We start from the raw sequence: 18,838 nt of genomic DNA on the forward strand, positions 1-18,838 counted from the left end.
TATTATTTTTATACACATTTCGATTGATTGGCTGGCTGGACACGTAAAATGAACAAAATGACACAGAGAAAAACGAGTTATAAGAGAAATATTTTAGTTTAGTTTAGCTTAGAGAGCAGAGCAGAGCAGATTTAGAACAGATTACAAACAAAAGACAAAACAAAAACAACAACAACAAAAACATCATATTTCTCTCGTTTCTCAATTGCAGATTGAAAACAAATACAAAATCTCAACAACGAGCATAAATAACATTTATCGCACAAACAAGAAGGGGTAAGTAGCAAGCAAGTCTTAGCGGATCAGAAGTGCTGCTGCACACACACACAACACACACACACACACACACACAGAGACAAGTGCACCAGGAAACAAATCAGAACTCCCCCCCACAAAGATCATCTAACCCAAACCACTTGTCACCCAGCTTTTGTCGTGTGCTAACCCCAAAAATCAATCAACTATTTGCATGGGTGTGGTGTTGTCTGTCCCCTGTACTGATCTCTAGAAGTGTATTTATTACCCCGAAGCAAGCGCTAACCGAATGCTTTCTCTTGCAGGATTACTGCGAAAATTGACGATGATATGATATCGTTCTACTGCAATGAGGACATCTTCTTGCTGGAGGTGCAGCAGATCGAGGACGATTTGTACGACGTCACGCTGACGGAGCTGCCCAATCAGTAGCAAACAGTAGGACACTCACAAACACAAACACAAACACACACACACACACACAAGCACACAAAAATATGGACACAATTTTTGCCAAACAACAAGAACAAGGAGTGTTGTTTCAATAAGCCATTTTCCATAGAGCCTAAGCCTAAATCGTAGTAGTCGCAATGGAGGATCCGGATCCGGATCGGAGCCAGAGCCAATCCGAGCTGCTACAAATGTGGATGGATGGACGTAGGAAAGCAAATACAAAATAACCCCCAATATGCTTAAAATTCGATTTAGATTTAGCAACAATGAGATTACTGACAATTGTTTGATCAAATTTGAAATTCTCGCTATGTTTATAGACATTGTAATATTGCCTAAGCCCTAATCATAATCGTATACATTATATATCGAGTCTATATAGATATACACATGCTTATGTATGTACTATGGAGTGCAAAAGCTGTCTGTCCAGCAACACATAAGTTTCGCTTCCGCTCCCCTGCTTATGCTTCGACCTTAGGTCCAGGGCAAGTAAGAGTTACAGAATCTATCTATTTAGACCCCTAGAATTCTACCCTAGAGATACACATATATGTTTGTCGTAAGCGTTTACTTGTTGAATATAAATTGTACAATTATTTTTGGATAAAAACCCCCACACAAAAAAAAAGACAAAAAAAAAACACAAATCGTTTGTTCTATATTTCTGATTCTAAAATCTTCCCTCTGTCCCACACCACCCCAAAAAACACTCTGTTATGTTATCTATGATTAGGAGATCTCTGAAAGAAACAAAACAAAACAAAACAAAACAAAAAACGGAAATTAAAAGCGAAAATTACTTTGTGTAATTGTCCAAAAGAAAACAAAAAGAAATAATAACTATCCTTAGCTATAGAGATACACACACATAGAGATAAGTACACTCTGCAATAAAACATGTTGATAAAAATCGTAAATTAAGTCCCAGATAAGGCAAAACAATATCGAAACAAAATCCACAACAACAACAAAAAACAACAAAACAACAAAAGTTGAAGCAAATTTGTGTGCATTTGTTGTAAACAAATACAAACAAAAAATATCTAAAAAGAACAATCAGCACGGAGAGTTGATTCAAAACTAAAGAATGAAGCAGGAATGAAGATCCGATTGTAGCACCATGCAATAACAGACATTCGAAAAAGACATATAAACAAAAAGAAGTTACAGTACAGATATATACAGATACGCACTATACAGTATATGTAGGAATAGCATATCGCATAGCAGGAATGCGTTTACAATCTTTGTTTGCCATAATTAACAGTTTAATTTAATTAACGAAATGTTTTGTGTACAATGTCTAGGCGCGATCTAGGCAGAGGAGAAGATCGAGTCCTGCCTGGAGCCACGAATACTCCGCATCGATTGCTACCACTCTGAACAGTACGCGTTCAATGCTCAATATTATTATTATTTGTTTATTAATTGTAATCCCCCCCTTCCACTTCCACTTCCACTTCCACTTCCATTGCCACTGCTATATCTTGCTCCCTCCCCCGTCTAACACTTTACTCTCTTTCCACTTCTTGTACTTTGACTGTTATTTGGGAGGGGAGACCGAATCGCCCCGCCTTTTCCCCCAAAACAGTTTAGGTGTTGTACATCACAATTTGTTTTTAGTTGTAGCACTTAATTCTAAACGTACTTTACTCAAGATTACACAATATTATATGATACGAGATCAGATATGAATATCGGAAATGAATTGAAATGAAGAACAATCGAAAATCTTGCCGGAATGTTATAAATCTTTATGTTTAGTTTATTGTAACCCCTAAGTTCTATGCTCTTTCTATATATATATATATATATATATATATATTGTTTACAAACACACACATACACATATATGTATATGTATTTAAAAGCCAATAATTTATTTTTTGTTACTGTTGGAAACGATTCCGCGAAAAATAGAAAAGCAAAAAACAACAAAAAAAGTGAAAATCAAACTGAAACTGAGAAACAAGTGGCAGGCACTCCATGAAACGTGTGAGAAGCAAATGTCCAACTTGAGAAGTGACGAACAAAATGAACAAAATAAAACAAATTGTACAATATAATTATAATGAATACACAAAATTTAAATAAAGAACAAAAAGTAAAGCAAGCTGTGTACCTATTTTGAATTTTAAATGGGAAGGAATATTTAAGTTAGTTTAAGAAATTCGATTTCGTTTCTTAATGATTTCAGATCCACCGTTCATCACGTGCCGTTCAGCCGCAACATATGTTGCCTGGTAGTGTTGCAAATTTGTGCGCCTCATATATATTGCGAAGATGTTGAGAAACAATGTTGCCGAATTGGTGATTTCATACATTTGGCTGCTACAATGCTGCGAAGATGTTGCTGAACGTTTTTATTTAACTGAATGTGCGGGGCAGCTAAAATAAGCAATAGAAATTGAAGGCAACTCTCTTTTATGGCGATCAGGAAATCTTAATTAATTATCACTTTGGTGAAAATACCTTATCGTAAGTCAAATATGAACATTAAGAATAGACAGCTTCACTCTGAAAGCAATTATTTAAAAATATGCAATTTGTAATTCCCAAAAAAAACCCTAATCATATGCTTACCGACTTTGTTGCCTGGTGTAATTAATTATTATAAGTGCATTATTGCAGCAGATGACGCTAGCTGTGCTGCCTCTGCCTCTGCCCCATGCCTTTGCTAATGCTACGGCACGGGCACTATGGCCAAAAAGATCGTGGCACGTACGAGTCTGCCATATAAATGTTGCACTTTAGTTTTTATTTAGACTTGTGTGTCTTGTTATTTTGTTCCGAATGTTGTAATGTTTGTTGTAACAAATAGCAGCAGCGGTAGCAGCAGCAGCACTAGCATCAGCACCAGCACCATCACCATCACCGGCATTTATTTACGTTGGCTCTGCTCGGCCTTTCCATCCATTCATTCACAGCTCTCGGAGACGGACAGAACGTGTGAGCGCGCGCGGTGCCAGTTGCCAGTTGCCTGTTGCCTGTTGCCTGTTAAATATCGTAAATAGTGTTGAATTCTTGTTTCGTTCTTTTGTGTGTGCTTTTTTCTTGAACGGATCTCGTATTTATGTATGTACATACATATACATATGTATATCTTATAGTTTTTGCATATTGCTCAGCATCGCGACTGTTTGCCTGCCTGTGGGTACAGTGCCGGTACAGTGCCTCCCCCTCCGACTCGGCTTAGTATCTCATTTGCACGACAAACAATGTGCAAATATTTGGCCGACCGTTGACTACACTAAAATAATCATCACAAAGCGGATGACGGACGCGATACGGTACGGAGCGGAACGGAACGGGACCTGTGCCAGTCAGTGTCTCATTCACCTACACGAGTGTAGAGAGATAAAGGTGATCTCCTAATGTCAGCCGTAGATAACGAAGAGACCATGCATAAGCAGCTCCAGCTCCATTCATTGCCGCTTCCAAAAAGAGTGACAAGCTCCCAGACCCACTCCCAGTCACAGTTCCAGTTCCAGTGAGAAGCCAGTTAGCTGTCTCGTCTACTCCGCGCCGGTTGTGCCTTTTCTGTGTGTTTCTTGTTCATGGTTTGTTTGCTGCTCTTTCTGTTGCTGTTACAGAACTCGTGTAAGCTTGTTTAGAAAGTGTCGTCGGGTCGGGTGTAGAAAGTGCATTCGTTGGAAGCCAAACAACAACCCATGTTAGCCAACTAAAGCATGCCCGCTGTGATGCCATGTAACAAGCTGTAACAAATCAACAATATACACATTTATTCACTCTCAAAAGGCAGTAAATCGAATTACCTGTGCAGATACGCTTACAGGTAAGATATACAACCATTTCCTTTCCCTTTTCCTTTCCAATTGCAAACACCATACGCCAGAATGCACATTTTCAATTCAAAGTTAGTTGAAAAATTGAAATTCCAATTGACAGTTACACTTTCGCTGTTGAATGCATCTACAATTTGTGCAACTATTCCAAAGGCAATTACAATCAATTGAAAAGGGCGCGCGTGCCATTGCCAGAACAAAACAGAATATTATACCATTATATGTAGATCCCGATGGAATGAATGGAATGACGGGGAGGCCTTGATACTCATAGTTATAGGGTGGAGGAGGCCTCCTCCTCTGGCACGCCAACTTTGTGTCACTGCTAATAACTGTCATTGTTCTGAAGAGGGTTCTGTGTTACCTTCCGTGTTCCATATCGCTTGCATAACGGAATTATGGATTAGAAGCCACAGATTCTCTGGGAAAATAAAGCAATTCAGATTGTTTCACAATTAAACCGAATTAATTGCTAATCTCTGGATAGGAGGAGCATGTCAGAGCTTATCTGAATTTGCCCTTTATCTGGCTGCTGGCTCCATCAAAACTTGAGCAAAGTTCAGCTTCGTGCACAAGACGGCATTGCATTGGTATTTCCCCAAGCGCATTGAAAGTTATTTTTCCAGCAATTTTGCAATCGCTGCGATCATATTCGAACATCATTAAAAATTAGATGTTACCCAATTGATGACTACCGACAGCAGCAGCAGAGGGAGGGAGAGTTAATTGCCCAGCACTGACGATGACTCTACCCCCTCCGAAGTTTGCAAATTAATTTAGAATGCATAACAAATTAAACAAAAGAAAACAAAGTTAGAACGCAACGATCATCATGAATCATCGCTCGTGTGGCGTAGATTTATGGGGACCCCTGAAAAGTGTTTGTTCTGGCCTTGGTACTCGAACGCTCGTACTGCCACTCGTTTCTGTAGACAATTTTAAAGACTTGTGTAAATTGGCTTTGGGCATACGAGACAGACAGACAGACAGACAGACAGACAGAGCACAATGTGCGCCAGCTTGGACCTTCGTCTGAGTCTTGGCCTCAAGAGATGTGTTGACAAAACCTTTAAACAACTGAAGGGGCTGAAGAAATATCAGCGCTGATCCCGCGCAACAATATATTCGCAAGTCAGTTGGCTAGAACGAGAGCATCTGGGCAGATATCAGTGGGTCTGCATTTTTCGCATTCTCCGGTTGGAGACGGTGGAAGAGAGAGAGAGAGACCCGAGACCTGTAAGCTTGCCTCGGTCAAAGCTCCACACACACACTCGCAAGCAGATCAGCTGCTGTGGGCGCTGAGCTTTGGCACCGTGGAACGGGTTTAACAATTTCCCTTGTTTGTGTTTACCTGTTGCCCGCCCGACTCTTCCGCATGCATCTGTCTGGGCGGAGCATCAACAAACTGAGGGGCAACATCAAAAGTCTCCTCTTGATTACATTGATTACACTAGTCCACCACCCATAAAGTTTTCCAGGAATCATCTGAATATCTCGCAGCAATTAGACGAAGAGATCTTATGACCCCAATTGCTTAACGATCGGCAGTTTAAGGGTTGTCCGTAATCAGCGAGCCGTAAAAAGCATTTAATTAACCAAATATGAGCAGTGGAAAATGATCAACAAACAAAATAAAAACATTCTCAGCGCCAGGAACGTGCAAATAATACTAAAGATGACTCCTTATCGTGAGTGATGGTGGGGGAAGCACAATAAGATACAAAAAGCAACAAAAGCAAGCTACAACATTAAAGTTGAGTGATGCGAACATCAGATATCCACTAAGCACTACGATAAATGCTGGGATTTACCCATAGCTTGGTGAAACTAAACTTGGATTCGGAATAAGTACATCTGGGCAGTAGAACATTTTCGATCGAACGCACCTAAAAGATCATTCAATTTAAAGAACCAAACAGCTAGACAAACATATACAAAGTAAACTTGTTTTGCGGGGAAACACAAAATGGTACAAATATCTAGCTGATCTAGAGTCTAGAGTGGGATATTCCACGACTCTCAACATGCACAGTATACCCTATAAAAAATTACAGGTACTCCACTGGTACCGGGTACAGTAAGTGCCCATCAAGTGAGCGCACGAAGGTTTTTCCCCAACGAGAGTGGGACACACAAACAGACAGACAGAGAAAGAGATAGAGAGAGAGAGAGAGTGAGCTGGGAGCTGGGAGCCAGAGTTGTGGGTTAACCGCAAAGCGCCGCGCTCTGTGTGCTTTTAATCAAAAGTTTAATAGATTGGCGGGCCTCGTTGTCGTGCTTGAGGAAATTGCCGACTGGCCCGCAAAATAATTCCAGCAGCGAGAGCTACAGAGAGAGGAAGAGAGGTGTGAATGGGGCTCAGGCCAGTAAGCGAGAGAGAGAGAGAGTGGAGCTCTCTCCCCCTGCCGCTGGGGAGCACTCCGCTGCGAAAGCTCTGTCCGGGTTGGCTGGGCTGGGCCGTTCCGATGGGGGAAATGTGATTTCAGTTTCATTTTTGAAGATCACTTTGTGCGAGGCGGACGCGAGCGAGAAAGAGTGCGAATTATAAAAAGCAAGCGAACTGCGGAACCGAACCGACTGTATATGATTAATTTGTGTACTTAATACATAAATAAATATAATTAAATAAAGCAAGCTGTGCAATCACATCGCCCGCCAGCCCATCCCACTGGCACGAGGAGGAAGAGAGCGTTGCTAGAGCCAAAGTGCAGTTGCAGGAGCAAAACGCATCCCACATCGAATTCCGATTCCCATTCGCATCGATTCCAATATCAATGTCAAGTGGATCAGGAATCCGGGGTCAGAAGAGCGACGACGACTACGCTACGACTGATTAACACTCCAGCTCCATCTCCGGATCGGCTCGGCTCGGCTCGGCTCTAATGAGCGCAAAGCAAACGCAGAACGTAAAACGCAAACAAATAAATAAGTAAACAACGAAAACGGCAAATTAACAAAAGCGAAATCGGAATCCAACAGCCAGCAGCCAGCAGCAAAATACGCGGAATATAGAAAAACACGTTTTCCACAAAAAAGCGCATAAACAGCAACAAATAACACAAATTGTTGTGGCTTTGTCGCTGAACACAACACACTCTTACGCATTATACGACGAATATCGGAGAATAATCACGGGGGGAGACACCAGCGAGCGAACAGAAAAGATCTCAAAACAGTCAGTGTTTTGGGGCCTAACCCTGATTCTGGCTCTTACCAAATATGAGCAGAGGCTGCCTGTCGGACCAGTTGCTGGTGTAACGTAACCCGAGCAGCCGTGACCGAGACACCAAACCACGGCAAGCGGAGACACCAGACCAAACCAGACCCACATTCACCACACACACTCGAGCAACAGCAGCAGCAGCAGCAACAACAAAACCCCCACACACACACACACACGTTGTGCGTCGTGTGGCCATGGAACGCTCTCACAGTTGCAGCAATTTCGAGGCCAGAGTAGGGCCGGGAGCGGTGTTGGCTATAGAGGCCGAAGGGGCAGCGACAGTCAAGTGCAAGGAGCTGGCCCAGCCGAAGCCACACGCCGGCAGCAGCGACAACCTGCCGCTGAGCATTTGTGCCAGCTCCACGGATCACTTTCCGCCCAACAAGCCGCTGCGCAAGCGCAAAAAGCTGCAACGCCAGCAGTCGGCCGTCGATGTGGACGACCTGGAGTGCGATTGCGCCTATGCCGGCGATCTGGAGGAGAATGCAGACCACGACAACGACATCGAAAACGAAATTGAAAACGAACAGGAACAGACCAGCCTGGACGCCTTGCCACACTTGCCAAGCCACTTCTCGCAGCAGCAGAGCCCCGCCCACGTGAGCATGGCCCTGCAGCGGCACATCTCCATCTCCTGCAGCAGCAGACGCGGTCGCTGTCTGCGCCACGAGGAGTCCTTCGACTCCTGCAGCACGGCCCCGGAGCTGAGTCCGCAGGCGCAGCGGCAGCACCGATTCAGCAGCCTGCTTTTGCGAGACAGCTCCGCCTCCGTGCAGTCGGACTCCAGTCGGTACTCGAGCGTGGACAGCCTGTTGGAGTCTCGCAAGCCGGACCCTGAGGCCATACTCATCAACCTGGGCTTCGGCTGTCCCGTCGGCTCCGAGGACATACTCTCGCGGATACCGAAACGCTTCCTGAAACCCTCCCAGGTGCCGGGCATCGACACAGAGGCGTTCGTTCAAAGACTGACCCTGGCCAGCTCGCTGGCCGACTCGAGTGTTCTGGGCTATCGCGGACTCACCGGCAACCCGGACATGCCGCCCTCGTCCATTGTGGCCAAGATCATGCAACGCTTCGAGGTGAACCACCAGCGGAAGAAGTCAATGGGCTCCATCGACCATCCAATAAGATGAGGAGGAGTCGCCGTACCATACCATTCCAATTCTAATCTGTTACTATTAGTCAGCCAACTAGGGGGCTCCCAGCGCGGGGGATATGTGCTCTTTGGGATGTCTTATCTTGTCCATAGTCCTTAGGAATGCCGCGTACTTAGCTGTGTATTAATAATTATGCCAATCGATGGGCCATTCATTGTTTATGTGAACTATTGTAACCTGTAGTTAAGTAAGGTTTAAATTAAAGACAATTTGATAAGAAATTGAATCTGCATTATTGTAAATCTCTACCGTTTGTACTCGTAGCTCCTGCATCTGCTCCATCTGTTCCATTTCCATTTCAAATCTCTGAATGGGCGCTTCAACTCTAACAGAACTTGCTGAGGTGTCTGGTCTGGTGTGTGGTTGTGTCTCCATTGGATTCCTAAAATTAGAAATCAGCGTCACTTTCCCGTACGGCTGTTTGTTCATTTTGTAGTGGAACAAATTCATTTGCGATACAGTAGCCCCATCCCCATCCCCATCCCCATCCCAGCTCGCAATTTACATACATCTCACCATTGTTGTATGCCGTATTTGCCGCATTGTTATCGAAAGTCGGTTTGGTTGCTTGGTTGTCTGAGCGAAGTTTTATTAATAGCCAATGACTATGACTTGGCATCTTTTGGAGGAGCCTCAAGGGCCAAGAGAGAGAGAGAGACTACGTGAACGACCCAGGGCGCAGGGATTATGTACGAGTATGTAGGTACATTCTGTGCAGCGATCGTTTATTGATTTCAATTGCCTCTAATTGTTTACGACGAACCGAACTGCGCCACGGGCGGCACCAGAACCCGGAATCCAGCACGGGAATACTGCATGCCTTGGCATTAGCATTGGGCATTGGGTATTGGGCATTGGGCATTACCTCATTCCGTACACGTTAGTTGGCTGACTTGACCCCAAGAGGCCTTTGCCGAGCGCCAAACAAACAAAAGCGTTCGCCCCTCCACTGGGAACACTGATAACACACAACCGATAGCATTTGCGCACATTTGTAACGCCTTGAAAGTGCCCGCCCATACCACAAGAACTTATTGAGAACTGTGTGCGAGTGTGTCACAGTGGGGGTATATCCAATAGATAACTGCTCTGGTCACATGACTCTCTATCTATGTCTCTATATTTATGGGTGTGTAGCCTAGGCTGTTTGCCAAATTAATTCTCAGACAAAGCAAAGCAAAGCAAGCCAAAGAAAGAGCACTCAAAGAGGCCGAACATTGCGAAAGCAAAGCCATTGCCACCTCGACACTAGAGCAAACATCCACGAGGATGGATATGGATGTGCGTGTCTGGTGGTACAGTTGTGCAATCAGCACACAAATGCAAGTTCAAGGCGCCCCACCAACCACAAGAAGTGATGCACTTTGATATGTTTTTGTGAATGTGCAGCCGGGGGTGCAGCGCTGCTGCTGCCTCTGCCGCTCTGCCCCACCCGGAATAATGTAAAAGAAAAATTTGCAAAGCAAAACACACACAACACAAGAAAAGAAAAGAGACAGCGAAATTCGAGGAAAATTGAAATGTGTGTCACAGCTGGCGGGCAGACAGAGCAACGGGCAGACGGGTCGACGGATGGAAGGACGGTCGGACAAACAAGGAATGCATTTAGATTGTGTTGAAAAACAATTTAATTAATTTATCTCTGTGTGGGCGTTTGATTAATTGCTTTATCGGCCATTGAGATGCAGCGGGTTCTGGCAGAAACAATTTGGGAATAGTGTAAGAATTTGACGAATTTCAATGTTTGAAATGCCTTAAAAATTAGCCACACTTTGTGGTTCTGCTGCTTTTAAATTACATTTTCGCGGGCAATTTGTGCAGCATGTGTATATGAAATCTCCAAATTCGGAACATTATACAGCAACAACAGTTTCATGCCGGCCAGCTTTTGACACAAGGGAAAAGCCAATATTCCATAGTGAATGTATATTTTGGTATATTTCTGAGGGTCCGTCGGTATATTTTATCGATAATTCCGCGGTCACACTGTACTGCATTGATCAGGGTCACCATTTAAGGTATATTAAATTATTTTCAGGATATTTTTACTACGAAAATGAGTTCATTATATATTTTTGAGGTAGATCACTATATAATGGTATATCTAATGACTTACATCGGTCTATTAAATTCAATTTTGAAGGTATTTTCCAAAATTTTTGGAAATAGGGTATACAAACGCCCTTACTATACTATACATGCCGGTTGACAAGCAACAAATTGTAAAGTGACGTATATTTTATGCTATTTTTGTTGGTCGACTTTTTAGTTATAAACTTCATTTGGGAACATTCAAAGAAAGGAAGACTGGAAAACTTGTCCATCTTGTAGAGAATTGATTGATGAATCGGATAAAATTATAGTTTTAGCACGGAAACTCCTAACTAGCTAGTAATATGAAATAGGACATCAAAATCTAGGAAAACGATTTTAGATTTGCGATATACTTTTGGTATATTTTGAAAATGCAATATTTCGGTATATATCCGATAGCGTATCGATAATTCCGCGGTCACACTGCCACTGATGTCAACAACAAAAAATCAAAACAGTACTTAATTTGATCGTGCACTTTTTGTTTGTTTAATTTGCCTCTTAAAACCGACACCCGACCGTCCCATTCGTACTTAATTTACACATTGTCTTTATATAGTTTTTTCGTGTGCTTTTTCCACCGCCGGCGTTTGTTGCTTGCATCAACTAACATCGATTTTCTTACATTTGATTCATGCAAAATGGATTTCTTCGCGAAAACAATAGCTGAGACCGCTGGCACTCCATTTGGCAAGAGCTGCAACATCTCGACAAGATGTCTGTGTGGACCACATCTAACTCAGGTGGCCTAGAGACCCTGCCCGAGTCGCAGCAGCTGCCCAAGCAGCCGGCCCAGGGGGCCCACACTCCGAAAAGCTCAGCCAGCACGTTTCTGCAGTCCCAGCGCCAGTCCGGAGGCCCCTTGAACTTGAATTCCGCCACGTTCACCACAGCCAACACAGCTCATCACTTCCAGCACGTTGTGGCCGCAGCAGTAGCAGCCGCCACATCCGTAGCAACCGGACACCACCAGCAGCAGCAGCACCACCAATTCCATTCCGGCGGTGGCAGCAATCACGGCAGCAGCCCCACCAGCAGCAACGGATTTAAGCGCTCCAGCCTCAGCAACTCGCTGCTGCAGTTCCCCCCACCGCCGCCGCCTTCAGGCCAGAGCCATCCAAAGGTAAGTCAATATCAAATCAATCTATCCTTCGCTCCCCCTTCCACCCTATTACATTCCAATCCAACTTTGCCATGGAAGCTGTGGCCGATCTGCGACGCTGACAATCAATCGCGAAACACAAAATCGGAACAAACTGCTGGGTGGGGGCAGCTGCGGGTGGCGGGAGGCTTTCACATGTTTCTCAAATCCGAATCTGGCACTGGATCTCTGGAGGGTAGGGGGGTACGGCCTCTGTTTCAAGTGGAACGAGATCCCACACAAATACACTAATACTCACGCACACACACTACCGCAAGTGCGTGCAAACAGCGCTCACTTTTTGCCTACCTGCTGGAATTATTATTGAACGGTGCTTAGAACAGCCGCCATGGCGTCACGGCACCCCTTCTCTCTAATTGACTGCACGAGGGTCGCACTCGCGCACACCCTGCCCTTTGTCTTTTGTCGTCGCTTATCGCCGCTCTGTTTGCCAATGATAAAGAAAAAGCCACAAAAAGTGGGCCTGCTCCTTGGGCGGCGACTGTAAAATGGTAAATTGTGTTTGCATACGTGTTCCGTATGATATCGCATTGAAGCCACAGGCGGAATGGAAAACAAAACAAGAATACGAATTAAAGACCGAAATATCCACATCAGCATGCTGACACCTTCCGTTTCGCTGTTTTTATCGAGTTGACTTATTTTTACACGCTTTTACATTTTACATTTTGCTTCGTTTTGTGTTCCTCGGCGGAAGTCAAGTGCTCCCCCAAAACAAGGGAGAGGGCGAAGGTGATAGGAGACAGACAGAAAGTCATACGGTGAGCAGAGAGATGGCGAGAGAGAGAAATCGTCTGCTGATAAAGACAGCATCGATACGGGTTGAAACCTCGTTCAGTTGGGATCGCAAAATATGATTAAACAGAGGAACGAACATTTATTTGTTCATCCACAAAAGGAAACAATTTTCCATCTAAAAAGTTCTCGAACGCGAGCAACGTCGTCTTTCAACAACATCAACAGTCGCGTCTTTATTGAATGGCTGTCACTCATCAACAGTCGCGTCTGTTGTAGATGGCGTTGTTAAGCATCAACAGTGGAGACTGTGCAAACGTGTCTGGCCAGATTTCTTCGATTAGCTCCAACAGTCGCTCCTAAGCAAACATTCCAGCCTTACAATACAGATCTGTATATCCTTTCCGGAATTGACAAACTCTTAGATGCTCGGACTCTGCTCCTGCCGATATCGAAAATGAAGGCATCCATCCGTATGCAGCTGCCCCTGTTACTCTGTCCTCTGCGATCCCACTGGAAGCTTTAGAGAGTCATAATTATAATCCAAGATTCCAATTGTGTGGTGTCGATTCGCACTGTCAAGCCAATTCGGGTTTCGTCATCTGCGCGATCAGCGGTCATGGATACGGGAGCAGTTGCCAGGAAGATCTGGGCCGCTCGTCTGCGATCGATCGCTCAACGTCGTGTTGGGTTGGGAGAAATCTGCCATTAATGCGAACCCATGATCTTAACCAGCATCCACGATCACATGAGCTTCATCATCAGTACCATGTCGCAGTTTTGGACTCACCCTGACCCTAATCCTGACCTTGTCAACTCTTGCGCGCCACTGATGAAGATGTTAATAATGATGCTGGAGTGTGGGTTGCGCTGCTGGTTTGTGGTTGGGTCAAGTGGGTGCAATCGATGTGGATTTTAATTGAATCGAAATCGCTCTTTCTTCATGGTCCAGTTCAGGGTGTCTAACAGTACACCCCACAGCAAACAGCCATGGCAATCACTCGAATAAGTGTACCCTCCCATTCATCAATAGATCAGGTAGAAAATCGTGTAACCGCTGATTGATCGCCAAGAGAGCCAGCCCCCGAGCACCTAGCAGCGCCCCCGCAGTCGTGAAATTTCGTTTTGTTTTCGCAAATTTTTTTCGTTTTTTGTTTGGTTTGGTTCATTCTTTCTTTCCCTTTTGGCAGTTGTTGTCGTTGTTGCTGCTGTTTCTATAGCCTTTTTCTGTTCTGTCTACACCGCTCTCTCTCTCCTGCTCTTTCTTTCTCTTTCTCACCATATATGCTTTCATACGAATGGCATTAGTAATTTCGATTGCCATTATTGTTGTTGTTTTTGTGTCATCGCAGGCCGCCGTTTGAATTGATTGTCGAATTTGAATACCGCGCCGCCAACGTTGCCGTCGCCGTCTCCGTCGTAGTCATCGTCATCATCCGTCGTCGTCTCTGCTCAGCTGCTCTGCGGCCTGCTGGCTACGCTTCGTATCAGTTAGTTAGTAACTTTTGCCGCAGTCGCTGCTGTTGTCAACGTCGCCGCATGCCCTACACCCAAGGAACACGTGAAAGGAAGGCAAAGCGCGCGAAGGCAGACAGAAGACGGTGCACAAACCAAGAATGAAATTGAATTTCACGTAAATTAATTGTGTCGAAAGCAGAATTACTTTTCGATCTACCGATCTACCCGTCAGTGGTTGCGCACTGCGCGGAAGTGTTGCGGCTGTGGGTGCGACTGCTTCTGCTTGTTTCTGCTGCCAGGTGCCTTTGCCAGTTGCCCCAATCGCCTGTTGCCATTGCCGTCGCGTCGCGTTTCGTTTCTTCGCGTCGTCGCCTCTTCTGCTCTGCCATCTGTCTGGTGTATGGTCTGTTTGTGTCAGCGTTGGCCGCCGATGCAGCTTCCCCAACATCCGTGTTTGCAGTCGGCAGTCGGGATCGGTGCTTTGAGCGAAAACGTACGCAAAGCAAACGTCTACGCTGCGTGGTGACCTTGTCCGTGAATGTGTCTTGAACTCGGGGCTCGCTTCGACTCGAGGATCCGTAGTACATCTCGCCGTAGTGCCCTACGTACGCCCCGAATCACAAGTGTCGTGTCGCCTCTCTCCTGTCAGTGTGTGTGTCGTGCCAAATTCGTTTTATTGACACTCGAATTTTACATTTCATAAACCCCATAAAATGTTTATAAATAAAAAGTAAATATTTTAAGGCACTGCGGCGCAAGATCAGAGAGATAGTGAGTGAGAGAGAGAAAGAGAAAGAGCGAGGAGAGCATTCCGTCAAGTGTGGTGTGCTGTGTGCCCCAGACCCCAGTCTCTGTTCTCTGTAGTTATTCCGTCAGTGTGTGGGTAATTGCTGATCAATTGTCATGTGCCCCAAAAGATCACACACCAACACACACACACTCTGATCTACACTGTCGCACAAACAACAACGACAAAAAGACGGACAAAACATTAACAATAGCAAAAGCAGCAAAAGCAGCAATGGGAAGCGCAAAACCAACCAAGTGAAACGGAAATTTAGCAAATAAACCCAAAAAGATTGAAAACTTGACTAAAACAATTCCCCGATCCGATCCGATCCGATCCGATCAAATCGAAGCCCCAGTGCACGCTGCCCTCCGCCGATAGAGTCATTGGAGCGTTGGTGAATCGTAATTGATTGAAGCATGAGAGCAGTCTGATCCGTAGACGAACAGAGCACCAGCACGGAGACCAGACAGCACATGCCACCACGGCCCCTCGAGGAATCCTTCCCGCCCAAGGCCCCCCGCCGCAAACGTCAGATGCGGCCCGAACAGGAGACGGGCAGCCATCACCCGGAGACCCAGTCCCAGGCGGAGAACGAGGACGAGCAGCTGCTGCCCTCCACCAGTGCCAGCGCCAGCGCCAGCAATAGCAACAGCAACAGCAATGCAAACACCAACGCAAGCACCAGGAGCGACACCTACTCCAGCCTCCGCTACACCCGTTCCAATCTCAGCCGCAGCAGCCTTCTGCTGAGCCACCAGCAGAGCTCCTTCGATGGCACGGAGCGCACAGAGAGCAGCGAGACCCTGGACATGCTGCCCATGGGCAGGGGTCGCTCCCAGATACATCCATCGGGCAGATGCATGGGCCAGATGCCGATGAATATGCAGATGCAGATGCGGTCGGGCCCGCCCTCGGCCCTGGCCAGTGCACTGCATGCAACGGCCAAGCTGGCAGCGAGTGTAGATGCATATGCGTCAGAGGCGACGGCGGCGGCGGCGGCTGCAGCGACAGCGACAGCGGTTCCCTCTGGTCACCTACCGCTGACCGGACCTGGCGCCGACTACAGTATGTGCGACTCGTGTCGCCCATTGCGCTTCCACAGCCAGAACCCCGGCCAGAGCTGTCACGTCCACAGCAATCTCGGCAGTCGACCCGTCCACTCGGGCCCGAGCAACTACGTCGGATCGTCGCGCTATCTCTACCACAATTTCAATTCGAATTCCCCACACGCGGGCTCGGGACGCTTCAGCGCGCAGAGAGACGCCTCGCTCCCACCTGCGGCAGCTGGGCCCCTGCCGTTACCGTGTTCACTGCCGTTGCCGTCAGGGCTAGCAGCTTCCATAGCACCGCCACCATTTCAGTATCGCACCTTCCAACAGAATCAGTCTTATCGCTTTCAGCCGCGCCAGCACCGCACCGGCAGCAGCAGCATGTCGCAGTCCGGCGAGGATCTCCACTCGCCCACCTACCTCTCCTGGCGCAAGCTCCAGCTGAGTCGCGCCAAATTGAAGGCCTCCAGCAAGACATCGGCCCTCCTCTCGGGTTTCGCCATGGTAAGTCATTAACAAATAAACAAATGAAGCTAATTATATTACTCGAAAGTCATGAAATTGTTATTTCAATCGGACTGTTGTGAACATCTCGTAGATGATTATTTTTATAGAAAAGAAATTGCAATTGTCCCTTGGCTGCGTTGTGAAACGCAAACGTAATTAGATCATAAATCGTATGTGTATGCACAGCAGGGCCATAGCTACAGATTCTGGCAGGAAACCCAAATTTCCTAGACCGTTTCTGGGTCACAACGAACTCTGCATACACTGAGAGCGTTAGAAAGTTAACAAATGTGATGGGAATTTGTTGTATCATGCGAGCTGTAATTGATGCCATTTCAATGCTTTGAGACAAATACTATCCCAGGCTTAGGAATATACACAATAATAGTAGAGTATGATGATAGAAATATTCACAGATATAATGGTTTTCCGTATTTTCATGTGCAACGTCTGAACATAATTAACATTGACTAGGGAAAAAGTAGAACCAATTAAATTTGCTAAATTCATAGCCTCTTCATAGTCTTTGACTTTTACAAGTACATATTTCGGTATGTTTGAATACCCACTAATCTGGGGTATGTAGAGCTTTTAATCATCGAATAAATACCGCTGACAGAACACAGATGGCTGACAACAAACAACTGACGATTATACTATCAAAATATGATTACTAAAGAATTAATCTGCATTAACAATCTCTGAATTCATTAAACAATAATATTCATTATTTCAAATACATGTTGTTTGTTTGCACAGGAGGTAGCCACTATTTCCGACACTGTTTTCGCATGTTTTAGTTGCTAAATACATATTCCACATTGTGTGCACCTTCGTAGGTGGAAGGTGGCAGAGGGCCAGATCAGATAAATTAAACCAATGGGTTACTTATTATATAAACAAATCTGCTCGCGCCAGCAGCACTTGCCAAAATGTTGAGAAAGATGGCTAATAATAATAATAGGAGCAGCCTTGCCGCCTCGCCCTAGAGCACAGCAGCGTGATCTTCTTATAAGCGAAATCCATCAACGACTCTCACTAATTCGCCGATCTCTTCTGCTCCCCACAGGTGGCCATGGTGGAAGTGCAACTGGATCACGACACCAAGGTGCCGCCCGGCATGCTAGTGGCTTTCGCGATCTGCACCACCATGCTGGTGGCCGTGCATATGCTGGCCCTGATGATCAGCACCTGCATCCTTCCGAACATCGAGGTGGTGTGCAATCTGCACAGCATCTCCCTGGTGCACGAGTCGCCGCACGAGCGCCTGCACTGGTACATTGAGACGGCGTGGGCATTTTCCACGCTGCTGGGGCTGATCCTGTTCCTGCTGGAGATAGCCATACTCTGTTGGGTGAAGTTCTATGATCTGAGCCCGCCGGCGGCCTGGTCGGCCTGCGTGGTGCTAATACCCGTGATGATTATCTTCATGGCTTTTGCCATACACTTCTATCGGTCTCTGGTGACGCACAAGTACGAGGTGACGGTCTCGGGCATACGGGAGCTGGAGATCCTCAAGGAGCAGATGGAGCAGGATCATCTCGAGCACCACAACAACCACAATCGCAATAATGGCCTTCACTACGGTGCTGCCGGCGACATCGTTTAGCAGTATCCACCACGCGAGGAAGTCTCCACGGCGATCCTTCGCTGAGAACTTAACGAAAACGAAAAGGAAAAGAAAAGACACTTTCGGCACTGGGCCAGAGGTCCCGCCGTCAATCCTCAGACTAAATAAGTGAATAATTTTTTTGTAAATTTGTAGTTGACGCAAATTGTGATACGCAGAAGGCAGTAGATTTTTATTATACGAGAACAGTATGAGAATGAGTATATATTCGAAAGGATTGTGCCACGAGCAATGCATCCTTCAGCTCAAGCCCTTCAGCACATTGTAGCGTAGACCCAACCGTAAAGCAATACTACTTTCAAGTTTCAACCACTGTGTTGACTAAATATTCCTCAAAAATTAGCTCGTATTTGTTGTAACTACTTAACGCTACGCGAATAATATGTATTGTATTTTTTAATGGTATGGAATGGCATCGTTAGCGATAGCATACCCATTATCTCACCCATAGCGCCGTCTTCCCGCCCCTCCACTCCACTCCACGCCACGTAGTGCGTAAGGGCCCAACTTATTCGG

The 18,838-nt window shown here is 45.8% G+C and overlaps 2 protein-coding genes across 14 annotated transcripts in view; both read left to right on the top strand.

The window, feature by feature from the left end:
- The window catches only part of LOC117591952 (protein grainyhead), a 46,457-nt gene extending 43,936 nt beyond the window's left edge, over nucleotides 1-2,521 (top strand). For 8 of the 10 annotated variants that reach the window (XM_034285368.1, XM_034285369.1, XM_034285372.1 and 5 more), the window contains 2 exons: nucleotides 212-276; nucleotides 561-2,521. In XM_034285368.1, the coding sequence (XP_034141259.1) occupies nucleotides 212-276; nucleotides 561-687 (192 nt within the window). In that variant the 3' untranslated portion in view covers nucleotides 688-2,521. The remainder of the gene's footprint in view (nucleotides 1-211; nucleotides 277-560) is intronic. The other 2 variants (XM_034285370.1, XM_034285371.1) reach the window with 1 other exon arrangement.
- A 1,528-nt stretch (nucleotides 2,522-4,049) lies between these two features.
- On the top strand, nucleotides 4,050-18,516 carry LOC117591957 (calcium release-activated calcium channel protein 1). 4 transcript variants are annotated; one of them, XM_034285386.1, is made up of 4 exons: nucleotides 4,050-4,507; nucleotides 11,658-12,114; nucleotides 16,537-16,689; nucleotides 17,762-18,516. In XM_034285386.1, the coding sequence occupies exons 2-4, from the start codon at nucleotides 11,707-11,709 to the stop codon at nucleotides 18,299-18,301; spliced, it is 1,101 nt and encodes a 366-aa protein (XP_034141277.1). In that variant the 5' UTR covers nucleotides 4,050-4,507; nucleotides 11,658-11,706; the 3' UTR covers nucleotides 18,302-18,516. The 4 variants fall into 4 exon arrangements, with proteins under 4 accessions (XP_034141277.1, XP_034141275.1, XP_034141274.1 ...); XM_034285384.1 differs by lacking the exons at nucleotides 4,050-4,507; nucleotides 11,658-12,114 and adding exons at nucleotides 7,012-7,862; nucleotides 7,900-8,384 and having other exon boundaries at nucleotides 15,781-16,689; XM_034285383.1 differs by lacking the exons at nucleotides 4,050-4,507; nucleotides 11,658-12,114 and adding an exon at nucleotides 7,012-8,384 and having other exon boundaries at nucleotides 15,781-16,689.
- Nucleotides 18,517-18,838: the final 322 nt, after the last annotated feature.

Source organism: Drosophila guanche, unplaced genomic scaffold (assembly GCF_900245975.1).
Source record: "Drosophila guanche unplaced genomic scaffold, DGUA_6, whole genome shotgun sequence".
NCBI classification, from domain to species: Eukaryota; Metazoa; Arthropoda; class Insecta; order Diptera; family Drosophilidae; genus Drosophila; species Drosophila guanche.

Excerpts from the sequence above, each read along its gene's own strand:
- LOC117591957 (XM_034285383.1), top strand. The coding sequence starts at position 7,935 with ATGGAACGCTCTCACAGTTGCAGCAATTTCGAGGCCAGAGTAGGGCCG. Across the intron at positions 8,385-15,780 it reads TCTCCATCTCCTGCAGCAGC|AGCAACAGCAACAGCAATGC; the intron begins AGACGCGGTCGC and ends AGCGCCAGCAAT. Across the intron at positions 16,690-17,761 it reads TCCTCTCGGGTTTCGCCATG|GTGGCCATGGTGGAAGTGCA; the intron begins GTAAGTCATTAA and ends TGCTCCCCACAG.